This window comes from Phaenicophaeus curvirostris, chromosome 15 (assembly GCF_032191515.1).
Source record: "Phaenicophaeus curvirostris isolate KB17595 chromosome 15, BPBGC_Pcur_1.0, whole genome shotgun sequence".
Taxonomy (NCBI): domain Eukaryota; kingdom Metazoa; phylum Chordata; class Aves; order Cuculiformes; family Cuculidae; genus Phaenicophaeus; species Phaenicophaeus curvirostris.
The window spans coordinates 10,120,518-10,133,232 of record NC_091406.1 but is presented as its reverse complement, the minus strand read 5'-3'; the positions used below and the strand labels follow the sequence as shown (position 1 = coordinate 10,133,232).

The 12,715-nt window shown below is 38.0% G+C and overlaps 1 protein-coding gene across 2 annotated transcripts in view; it reads left to right on the top strand.

Annotated features, from left to right (window-relative positions):
- The window catches only part of CPEB4 (cytoplasmic polyadenylation element binding protein 4), a 42,440-nt gene extending 34,851 nt beyond the window's left edge, over positions 1–7,589 (top strand). For both annotated transcript variants that reach the window (XM_069868908.1, XM_069868907.1), the window contains 2 exons: positions 24–205; positions 3,158–7,589. In XM_069868908.1, the coding sequence (XP_069725009.1) occupies positions 24–205; positions 3,158–3,385 (410 nt within the window). In that variant the 3' untranslated portion in view covers positions 3,386–7,589. The remainder of the gene's footprint in view (positions 1–23; positions 206–3,157) is intronic.
- Positions 7,590–12,715: the final 5,126 nt, after the last annotated feature.

Sequence of the window (12,715 nt, the reverse complement as noted above, 5' to 3'; positions counted from 1 at the left end):
TTTCGTTTTCCTTTCTGGTTTAGTGGAACTTGCCATGATAATGGATCGACTGTATGGAGGGGTGTGCTATGCTGGAATTGACACAGACCCTGAGCTGAAGTACCCAAAAGGAGCTGGGCGGGTTGCATTTTCTAATCAACAGAGTTACATAGCTGCTATCAGCGCTCGCTTTGTTCAGCTGCAGCATGGAGAGATAGATAAACGGGTAAGGTCTTCAAGCATATTCTATTTTTGTACAGTGCTTTCGCTAGAAATGCTTTTCCATGGAAATGTGTGTCATTGTGAAGACTGTAAATGTTACATCAGATTAATTGCATATTTAGGGCTAGATTTTGCCACTTAGATACAACACAGAATAAAAATGAAGGAATGGTATAGAGCTGTTGTTCCTGGAACGTGGGAGGCAACTGTGAAGCAGACTTTCTCAAATTGCTTAGCATATTGGGAAGCATGTCAGCTGCCTTGCCCTTTTATAAGAGATTGCACTCGTCATATACTCCCACTGCAAGTATTTGCACTTGTAGTGTTTGTATAATGCCAGGGAGTAAGGTATCTGCCAAGGATGGAGCTGTTCTTGCTCCTATTCTGCATCTTTTGAGAGAGTGGGCAGAATATGGCCCTAGTGTTACACACTGTGTGCTAGGTGCTCCTAAAGAGCATCATGGTAGTTCACTGTAAACTCGTTAGTGTGCATTACAGCTTCCCAGTCATCCTCTACAGCTTAAATAAAGGCTGTGTCCAGTTATTTTATTCTGTTATTATTGTAAATAAAAGGAACATGCTACATGGATCTGCAGTTTGCTTGCAGAAAATGTGACTTTGCCAGTTGCTGTGATCTTTGGGCCACAGTTTTGAGAAGCTCAGATAATTTCATCTACAGTTCTGTCCAGTTCATGTTCTCTGGATTTTTCTTACATAACTGTCATTACGGATCATAATTTTATCATTACTACAGAGGCAAACCCCCAGACATGGCTGATTAGCTGATTATCATTTCACTTCTACTTTGGCTATAAAGCTCAGGTAGAAGAATTGTAGCAATTTCACAGTGGGCCTGTGAATTGGAATGTCTTTGTTCTAATCTTGGCTCTGAAATAAGTTCTGTACGGCTTTGAGCAAATAATTTGGGCTGTCCTTCTGCAACTTCTGCTTGCATAACCAGACACTTGGGTGAATAGGTCCATTGAAGCTGGTGGGACTGCAAATTGAAGTAAGTACTTGTGAACGCTAGCAAAGATTGTGCAATCTATTTCCTCTTCCTTCTCTCCTCCCACTCCTCCTTATTTCCTCATTTTGTGTGTAGTTCAGAAGAAATGTGGGGACGATATTGCTCAGAGGGTTCATTATTAGAGAGGTTGGGTGCATGAGAGATATAAAAGTGCAACAATGGCACTACTACTTTTATTAATAAGATACTATTTTTTAGTATTTTTTTTCTAATAAAGTTTTTCCTGTAAAAATAAAATTAGTAACAAAAAGGGATTTCCTGTAAAATTAGGCAAGGAGGTGCTGCTGAAGGGTGTGCCCTTCAAAGAGAACACAAATGAAATGCTCAGTGGCCTCTGACACCTACTACTGCAGAGCTGCTCCCAAGTGCTGACACCCTAAGTATGCCTGATGAAGTTACTCTATTTTAAGCTATTTCTCTGTAGTTGGGAAACCACGGTATCCCTAGCACAGGTAACAATTGCAGATCATACTTGATGCGTGCAATGCAGCGCACACTGAATAAATGTGCTGAGGACTTTGAACAGTATCTGTGGGTGGTACACTTACAGAAGAACCAGTGCTGGAGTAACAGGCTAAAACAAGCAGAGGTGTAAATACCTGAGCTGTAGTATGGCCTCTGAATATGTCTGGGTAGACCTAGTAGAGCAGCAGAATTGCTGTGTTAAGGAGTCCTGCATAGCATATTTGTAGGTTCTCCTTTTAGCATTTGTGGAAAATACTCATCAATGAATACCCAACCTCAAACTACATAACAATCTTGAAGATAAAGGGAGAATATAATGTTAGGAATGTATGTCTGCCTCTGCTCTTCTACGCATTCGTTCTTCTGAGATGGCATGGAGGGGAAAAAAATGAGGAAATGAGGAAAAAGAAAAAAAAAAAAAAGCTGCTGTACTGTCTCCATGTAGGCATCAAATGACCACAGTGCCCTGTCTGCACTGTGATGAAATTGGGTAAGTTTAAAAACACACTAACTTTTGAATGCCCTTGTTGGAATGAGCTGCTACCTCTGAGGTTTACGAGATAGAGAAAGGAGTAGCACGGAGCCAGCTGCAGGGATAAAGCTGTGCTCTAGCCAGCGTGGATACTGCAAGCAGCCATCTTTCCGTTGCTGTCACAGAGAAAGTGCTATGGAGTTCTGTGCGCAGGGTTTTGTAGCCCACAGTGCAGCAGGCTTGGTTTTGGTATGTAAATACCTAGATTAAAAGCTAGAAGCCTGCAGATGTTGCAGTGTGGATGTATCCTTGGAGCACCAGCTGGTAAGTTCCTGTGAGTCATTATCAGTTAAGAACTTCAAGAAATTTTTCTTCGTTTTTGTCTACTGAATTACTGCTTGTCACCTGCCTCTTGATGCCGGCAGCATAGGTGGTCATCAGTCCCAATTTAAGTTTCTCATTTGATCCCAACCAGATTAGGTAGAGTTCCTTTTTCTGAGACTGAGCCACAGAAAAAGAAAACAGAAATATGCCATTTATTACTGTAGTTAGTGTTGTGTAGGCAGTTTACATTCCTGCCTGAGAGTGTAGGAGTTTAATTGTACATCACCAAACCATAAAAATATCATGCACCCCCCCCAAATTCCCCAGGGTTTTGATGTGAATCTGTGTATCAGTTCTGTAACAATATAGGTTGATTGGTCATTCCTGTAAATCAGTGATAGCATGTATGAGACTGATGGTCAGCATTGGTTTCTGGTTTAAGGATGAAGGAAGACAGTGGGAGCAGGATTGTTCTCAAGTGGCTGTGGTTTTGGGTGTTTAATGACAATGATCATGTGTAATGAGGGAGAAAATTCTTGAGTGTGATGTTCTTACTACAGAGCTGTGATCACAATCCTGCTAGAACACAGACGGTAAGTAGTGTGGAATAGTCATTATCTATGTTGTTATTAAGAATTGTAAACTTTCTTCTCGTTTTCTGAATACAGGTGGAAGTTAAGCCATATGTCTTGGATGATCAGCTTTGTGATGAATGTCAGGGGGCCCGTTGCGGTGGAAAATTTGCTCCATTTTTCTGTGCTAATGTTACCTGTCTGCAGTATTACTGTGAATATTGCTGGGCTGCTATCCATTCACGTGCTGGCAGGGAATTCCACAAGCCCCTGGTGAAGGAGGGAGGAGATCGCCCAAGACATATTTCATTCCGCTGGAACTAAATGATCACTGCAGTGCTCATATGCAGGCCTCAAATTAAGTGCACTCTTCTGTTATCCTGATTGTCCCTATCCCACCTGACCCTTTCTCTTATTCAAGATAGCATGTCCTTTTGTAGTAGTCTGTAATTTAACAATAGTATAATGAAAGAATGACCTATAATATGGGTATTTTGTAGAATCTTGTCATTGAAAACTGTATTAGGAACTCCTTTTCGTATCGATAACGTTGCAAGCGAGTTGCATTCTCTTGTCTTTACTACCGAGAGAACACTTAATTTCATGCAACATTTTCTTAGAGGAGAGAAAAATATTAAGAAAAGATAATTGAAACAATAGAGTATTTTGGTTTTTTAATTAAATTATTGTTAATAAAGAACATAAGAATACTTTTATTAAAATAACTGTGTAACAACAACACTATAAGTCTGTTCTGACACTTTTCCCCCAGGGAAGCCTGTTTTTACCTCTCTTTTTGTTTTGACTTCGGGTTTTTCCAGCAACAGATGAAGTTAGCATTTACCTACCAACAGGAAAGAGCATGTTTAAAGCAACAGAAATGCATGAGCAAAGTTGAAGCAGCATTATAGTAGTGACCTTTTAAAAATATCTCTTAAGGGTTTTGAGGCTGAAATTTTAGCTCAGTAGCTATCTGACCGTGCCTCTGACTACCACCCACATCCAAGTTACTAATGAGATAGGCAGAGCTTACTATATTTTCATCAAAATGATTACATTTTAAGAATTCCTGAATGTAAAAGTTGAGTAAAGTTACTACTGAGGGGGGAGTGCACTTTTTGGTTTTTTCTTTAAGAGAACTCAATTGTCTGGTTACAGCCCTAGAAATCCTACCAAAGCTAGAGTAATGACAACTAGTTAACCGGCATTTCCTCTCCTGAAGGATAAATATATAGATTTTATTTTTGATGGCTATATATAACTCTATATCCTAATATACTAACATTCATCAGGGGCCAGCCTTTGCTCTCCATTTTGACATGAAAAAGTAGAAAACCTAAAGATACCTCAAGGATATCGCTGATTTTTACTGAAGTTTTGATATGCCATTGTGTCACACAAACTAAAATTGGCTGCTTATTTGCTTCCCATCTTGGATGTCAAGTTAGTTTTGAATACCCTCTAACTTAATTGTAACAGAAGACATGAACCTAAGTAGTTTCTAAGTCTTGTTTTGCACTGTTTTCTGAATTTGTGCATGAAATGGTGCAAGCGTGCATATGCCTTTCTTACTCTTCCTGTAGAAAGAATCCCAACTAAGATTCCACCTCTTCAGAACTTGATATGGGGAAGTAAAGAAACACAGGTATTAAAGTGCCAACATTGCTAAGTTAATGCCCGCTTTATTATAAATAAGTTCTACCTTGAGAAGCATTAACACAGTACATGTTAACTGAATGATAAAGAGTGGGTGCAGGGATTTAGTTTGAAATAGTTGAATGAAGGAGTAGTTCTGAAAATTATTTTTATTACTTTTGAACTAGTGCCCTGGCCAACTTCTCCAATGATTATTTAGCAGTGTGCAAACAAACAAATTTAGTGGCAATCTTGTGAACTGCCCGAGCGGCACGGTAACATCCTAGATTCTCTCAAACCAAAGACTTGCCTCAGCACTGCTTGGAAAATGTCTGCTCCAATAAAAGCCTTTGTCGGCCCCCCTCGTCCCAGCCCAGATTATCTTTATGAGAAGCAGTTTTTATTTTCAATGCAGGCTTTAATGAACTATACCTTACCAAGTTCCAAAGGTCAAAATGGAGACATTTGCTGTCTACTAGTCAAGTATAGAAAGGGAGCTGCTTTTAATAAAATCCCTGAAAATATTGACAACAGTAATGCAAATGCAGAGTGCTCTTGTGTAGATTGTCAGGGACTTTTTTTTCTCTGAAGTACATAATTATAGTTGGAATGTTCCTTTAATTTTTTTAATGCTTGTAGGTGGCTTGGGGTGTGCTATTGTGCCGATCCTACCCAGTAAACAGGTGAGATGGGTTACCATTACAAGAAATAACACTGTTTGAGAACTAGCTTTGAATAATAATTTTCCCTTTGTACATGACCTGCTGAATTTCGGTACAGTGTTTTTGTAGCTAACTTATTTTGTCATGCACATAATGTATATTTGTTATGCACTACTTTTGTATATCTTGTTTTTCCAACAGTGAGCATTTTTAGGCACACTTTTCACTGACGGGATATCTCTTTATGCAATACCTCAATTTTTCATATTGCAAAGAGTAGCTTTTTGTACTTTTATTACTGAGAGATCTTCATATACTTCATTTTTTAATATAAATAATTTTAATAAATTTTATTTTCTTATATTCTGCTTTTTATACATTTCAGTGCTCTGCATACATTTTGAATTATGGATGTTGTGCACTGGCAATGCTATTTTAGAATCTGCAGAGAAAAGAAAGCATGTTGCTTAAACATCTTAGCCCAGCACCAGGTATTTGGTGTACATATAATTTAAGAAATAGTATATGTAAAGTTGAGAATTAAAGAAGAAAAGCATGAAAGTGACAAATGAAACTGTCTTTAGACCCATGAAATTTAAATGCATAAATATAGTGTAGAAATTTAAAAGTAAAGAAACATCAAAATTGTCTACCGCTTCTTACTAAGTTTTTAAAAATTATACACAAATGCAGACGTTTTTGGTGAATGTTTAGCCATTTTTAATATTAATAAAAAATTGATGTTAGGTGTTTGATGCAGAAACGTGTCTGCTCTTTTAAATTATATTTAAAGAATAAAAGAGAGCCTGCAAGGAGGCAGGCGTGTAATGTTAGTATGCATGACTAATGTAAGAAATTGTTATTCTACTAATATTCACTTGTGATTGTGTGACAAGCGTGTTTACAGATTATTTGGTTACACTTCGATTTACAGGGCATAAACAATTATATACATTACTCTGTACTTAAATAGTGATTACACGTCCTTCTGATTACATGGGATTTGTAGTTGGGGTTACCACGTAGCTCCAAACATAATTAACATGTAATTAGGTTACCAGTCTTAGGGTATCACTTCAATTTGCAAAGGGGTTAATACGCATGTAGTTTTCTCACACTAGCATGGCACTGGCCATGTATTTACAATGTAGTTACAGAGTAATTACATGGTTATTTTTGCAATGTAAAATAAAGTGTTTCTGATTATTTTATATGTAAAGGACCCCCACTGCCCTGTGCTTTTGGTATAGTATCTACTTCTCCATACACAGACCTCTGCAGAATGCAAATTTAAAACTTGCAGTGAATGATTTTAGCATTTTATAAGGATGCTGTTGGAAAGACTTGATAATTCACCCCTTTTGTTTTTGAAGAGTTAAAACCTTCTGTTAAAAGGTGATTTAAAACTTGAATGTGATGAATTGTGGCAAGTTAACTTCAAGTTATGTGCAATACCTATTTCAGACTTCTGGAAGATCTTTGCAGTGTAATTCTTTGTTTTTAATTGCAGACATTTAAAAATGTCATTTTCTACTGTTCTAGAAAATCCTCTTTCTTGCTGGTGTTTCTAAAGAAAAGAATCAGAAATCAATCTTTCTACTAATGTAAATTTGAGATTATTTTTAAAAAAATGGAATAAAAGGTTTTGGTCATTTGCTTTATTTTATTATCTTATTTTAAAGCTACTGTGATAGCATTGTAAGAATTGGGACAATATTGTATTCAACTGTTTTATTTTTTATATTTTTAAATTTTAAAGTATAATTAGTTTTTATAATTTTCATCAGATTTTTTTGTTATATTTTTTGGAAGTGAAACTTTTAGCAAGTGGGTGTCTAGTTTTTACTAATCCCTAATATGTTTTTCCCCCAATGTATTGCTCATATTATCAGAAGGAAAAGTTATTTAAGTATGTCAGTTAATTGTACTACTTGGCTGAATTTCCATATAGTTTTTACTGTGTATGGGGAGGTTGTAGTATTTATTATAGCATTTTAAATAAGGGTAATTCATTTTTTATTAAAGTCATTTTCACGTTTAAGTTCATATTTTTGTATGTTCTACTCTAAGTTATATAACACAAGTTACTTTTTTTAAAGAGTTCATTTGTTGAAGTGCTAGTGAAAATTAATGTTATTAAATAGTTTGCAAATGACTATTTATACCAGTATGCATATAATTTTTAAATATTTGTAATGTGAGATGTTGAATGAATAAAACTTTTAACTCTGTTTCTTCTTAATCTTTTTATTTTAAGATTCCTGTAGAAACATGCTCCTTTGTGGCTAAGGCTCGTGGGGTTTGGTGGAGTGATTTTGCTGAAGTGAGCAGCACATGTCTGGCTGTGTGATGTGTGAAGTGCTTCATGCTACATTCTGCAGTCCTGTTCTGGTCAAAACGTGGAGCTTGGCTTTGTAGGGGGTTGTGAGGGAGAGCATAACCACTTGAGAGATACTGAGTACCCTGAGCACTGCATTAAATTGGTACAAAATCAATGTGCAATGTTGCAGAAATGAAAAGGGCGATGTCTAAAGGCCCACAGAACTGTTTTCTGTTGAATTTGCCTGCAAGAAGAACCCTTCTTGCCGCTTGTGTCCAGATGTTGTTTTTAGGGAATGTTGCATGCAAACTACTAAATTTTGTGAATTTGCCGCATGCTGAGTATTCATTAGAAATCATGGGTAGCTTTGGAAAAGCCTTTCAGCAGCTTCAGTGCTGCTGTCTCTCTCTTTTTTTTTTTTTTTTTGCACAGCCTTAAGTGTATCAACCTTGCCAAGGAATTGCTTGATCACTTGCTTCTACTTAGTGCTTTCTGCTGCTGATTCATAGGGACAAAGATAAAAACCAGTACACGGCTGGGAAATCAAGCCAGCTGGGCAGGTGACAAACTAAATGAGAAGAATACCTCTGAGGCACATGCATCACGTAAGTCACTGTGTGGCTGGGACAAAAAGATAACCAGACTAGGGCCAGAGTAAAGCCAAGCAAGGCATGAGCAGACAATGATTCTTTTTTTAACTGTCTCATGGTTGGGATCTGATACTAACAGAAGGAAAAAAGTCTGGCATTTTAAATAGCTTGCTAGTAGCAGCCTTTTATTTAAAATATCTAAACTTGAAATGTCTAAAAAAAAATCTTGTGAAGGGTTGCAACCTTACGTGGCTGCCCTTCGAGGACTATTCAAGGTAAACCGTGCATCAAGGATTTAAGAGTTTTGCATCCTGAGTAAGTAGGAATTGCCTGAATTTTGTTGGTTTTCTTGCTCTGATACAAACAGTTAAGCTTCAGTGAAGTATAATTCTGATTGGTGTGGAAGTAGCTCTGCAAAGTGGGACTGTGAGTATGCACATGTACCTTGTGAGGAAAAAATGCTGCTCAAAATACAGCACTGCAGCAGGACGCAAACTGCAGTGAGCAGCGCTTTGTTGTGGGCGTCTGAGCCACTCATCATTTCTTCCATCATCTAAGGAACAGCGTTGTAAATGTTAAATAGTTGTTGACTATGGTTCTTTTCTGTGGATGCTTCAGGAAATGCAGATCATACAGAATTGAGCTATAATAGGATTAGTTCTGCAAGATGGTAATAGCTTCAATTCCCACTGGCTTCAGATGATGCAAAGTTAGAAGCTAATGCCTTTAGAAACTAGTTTTTAACAAGGATTTTAATAAGTTTTGCTTGTGATGCCGTGTGGATACTTCCAGTCTTTTATAATGGCTATTTAAAAATAAATGGGGAATGCTGGTATGCTTTAGATCAACGATACAGAGGCTAGAGATGGGTTATCTGGCCAGTGAAATAATGAATTCCTCAGGGCTGTATTTTGTGCCAGCCAAACAGCACCAGACAGTATTGACCAGTTTTAGCATGTGACTTGGCTGGTAACAGAACTGTTATCTCTTTGTTCTTTGGCATTGTTAGGAAATAGTCATAGTTCAGGCTCTCCCAATTTGATAACAAAATCTGGACATGGTTTTCAAGTGTAAATGGTCTTTCAGAAACCATGTGCCTATCATTGGTTTGTCTGTTTTTTTTAAAAGTACGATAGACGAAATTTGGTCCTTGAATAAGGAAAGCTTGAAGTCCTTTGATGCCATGGTAGTGGAATTGGCGATATCCTTCAGAAACAAGGCACTCCTTGACTTCTTTCAATTCAAAATGCTATAAACTTAGAGGTATTTATCAGGATATAGCATCTGATCTACACCTGGGGATGTATATATTCATTCTAAAGTTTTCTTGTATGAAGACTGCAAAATGCTTTGTGAGTGTTTAATAAATGACATTTTCTTGCATAGGCAGAGTCTTAAAAAATTGAGCACGATAAGGCGAAGTGCCAAAAGTCTGGACCATTCAAAACTGAAAATAATCACTGTAGTGATGGCCTTGGCTGATTCTCAATTGCCAAGAAGTAACTTTCTAGGAAAGATGATATAACAAATCCCTTTTAGGTTTCATTTTGCCCAGAAACAATAAATAAATGCTACAGGCAGGCTCCAAAAAATGCAGGTATGCCTGCTGGGTGGAATTTCAGAATTTCCACAGTACATGAATCTCAGCTATTCTCTTTCAGCACAAACTGCTCGTCAAGCACAGTCAGCCACCAGCTTTCTCTGGGGTGCTGCTTTCACCAAATGAGCTGCTACATTCCACATGAGTGAAGAAAACACAGCTTGGGTGGAGACAGATATAACCCATCTAGTACTGATTTAAAGGCCAAGGTATATTTTAAAGAGTCTCTTAGCCATCAAGTTGTTGTTGGACAGTTTCTACTGTTTGTCATGATTCTCCAGCTGCTGTTTATTCAGTGCTGTGAAAGCCCGCTCTGCCACAGTCCAAAATGCACGTTGCTTGCCTACAGGAAATCTAAGACAAATAATAGCCTCAGAAAGGACAGATGAGGGGAAAAACACTGACATCTCTTCCTGTGTGTAAAATAAGCTGATTCAGTCTGTCAGTATGAAAAACAGCCTCTGGGATAAGAATATACTTGCAGCTGTCTTTGCAGTCATAGAAATTGAAGGAGGCAGAGGGGTTGAATCAGCACTCTAAATGCATTATAGAACTCCCCAATTAAGATGGGGAGAAAGTCTTTCTGAAGCTTGCTGCTCTGATTAATGCTATCAGATATCACCTGCTTTCATGACACTTGACCTGTAATTTTGCTGACTTTTTCTAGGGCTTGTCAGAGAGACAATTTGATACTAAATGTTAAATTATTTGGAGGTATCTATGGCTAAGGGAAACTTGCTCAGTCACCTTACTTGTGGAGCTTGGGAGACCATAGCGTGGTACAATTCTGTCAAGGTTCCTTCACAAAGTTCTTCACAAAGGTCAAAAGTCCTAAGTCCTCCTTGTGTGTATAAAACGTGGAAACATGTAAAGTTTGTGTTCGATTGTGTTTTTCATTGAGATTTAATTTTGGTGAGTCATGAAAGCTGAGATTAAATCCTCTGAACACAATGCAGGTAAAAGGTAACAGTGAGGACACGTTTTTGGGTTTGCATGAATCTTAACATTTAAAATGGACTAAGTTTTATCACTCTCAGCTATGTTGCATTTTTGTTATTCCAAACTGTATAGCTAGGTGAGTTGCCTTGCTTTTCATTTGAGTGAAGAACATTGATTTTAATTAAATGGTAGCCTGATAACATAGATGCAGTTGACATGTGTTGTGTGCTTCAGTAGCTCTTAACATAGTTTTTTTACCTGTGGCAGGGTAGCAATTCTCACATAGAGCGCTTTTTTTTTAAAAAAAAAAGTCTCCACCAACCTTTTCTAACCCAACATTTGAGGTGATGTTTGCTCAATCTAAGCCACCATCTCACAGTGCTGCTGACTCGTGAACCAGATCAGTTGGCTTACTGATTGTCTATGCCTCACTATGCATGTGAAAGCATTAAGTTGTCAATTTAGCGAAGTGTCATTTTTCAAGACTGTGCTTGTCGCTTTAAGCACGTGCCCAGTGCTGGTTTTTGTATGGAGTATATTCCTGACAAGTGTTTCTGAATTTTCTTTCAGTGAGTTAAATGTAATTTTTTTTTAGGTTTTTGAGGAACATTCTCATGGTAAGCAGCAAACAGAAGCCCCCAGCTTTGCTTCAGCAGGCCAGCTGTTCCCAGGCAGATGTTGCTCTGTACACACTGGCAGAATCAACTCAGCTCTTCAGTCAGTGGCAAGAAAATTTGCTCAAGGGTTGCTTTTACAGGGGGATGTCTTTGAAGAAACGTGATGGCAGAACAAAGCAGTGACTGCTTCAATTTTCTATGCAGAGCTAGCAATCCTTGGAGACAGAAGGCCTGCTCTGTTCCTTTTCTGGCAGCACCCTTATGTCTCTGGGGGAAGGGAGGGAGTGAACTATCAGTATCTGGAACAGTTCTGTGAAGTCCCTAGTACCATTACGAAGTGGACTTACTGCTGAGGAATGAATATGTCCAGTGGTATTCATGCTGCAGTTAAACAGGACTGTCTCATATGTGCAGACAGATGTATTGGTGATTACGTTAGCCTGCAGGCACACTTTGGCCTCAGATCATGCTAGATTTCAGAAGAGGCTAAGGATACGTGAGTAGCTTTCTGTACTTGGACAGATGGTCTTGAAAGACCTATATTAGCGCTGAATCTGAGGATGATTTAGTGATTTTTGCTTTTCATATCCTGCATCGAGCCAATATTCTTTCAGAATGAGAGAGAACAAGATCTGGAGGTTTATCAAAGGTAAACTAAAGTTCCTCATCTGTGTGTTCATGTAGGGTCTAACTGCACATTCCCCAGAAAAACAGTGGTATCATTTAATAATGTAGTCCCTGCAGCCTAAAATTTGCTGAAGTTTTACCGTCTCTGATTTGGAAACAAAGGATGTCATCACTAAATGTCAATAATTTGCACATTTTGTGTGGCAAAATGCAATCTAACTGAAGTCCTTACCCGCCTTTTGCTGTATCACTTGACTACAAGTCATTCCTGAAATAAGGCTGTTGAATTCTGATGTTCTCTTTAGTGATCATTTTGCCTTTTTGAGTCCCCCCGTAGTTTTATTTTGGATTGGGAATCTTTATTTAAATACTGTAACACAATGTTGTTCTGAGCCAAGGGTTTCAGACTTGTGTTTTGATTATAAGTCTGGATCTTCTTGGTGATTTGAAAATCCCTCAAGGGGAGTCTCAGGCTTTTATGTAACAAACTTAGTTTATAGTCTGCTAAATATTTTTATGTGCTGCATGGAGAAAAGGCAAAATCTGCCTCTCCTTATGGCTGGTGTGGATGAAGCAATTCCCACATGTATCGTTTGTAAAGCAATCTGAGATATGCAGGTTCATTAATATGAAATGCAGGTGCGTTACAATGGCAGCTGGCCAT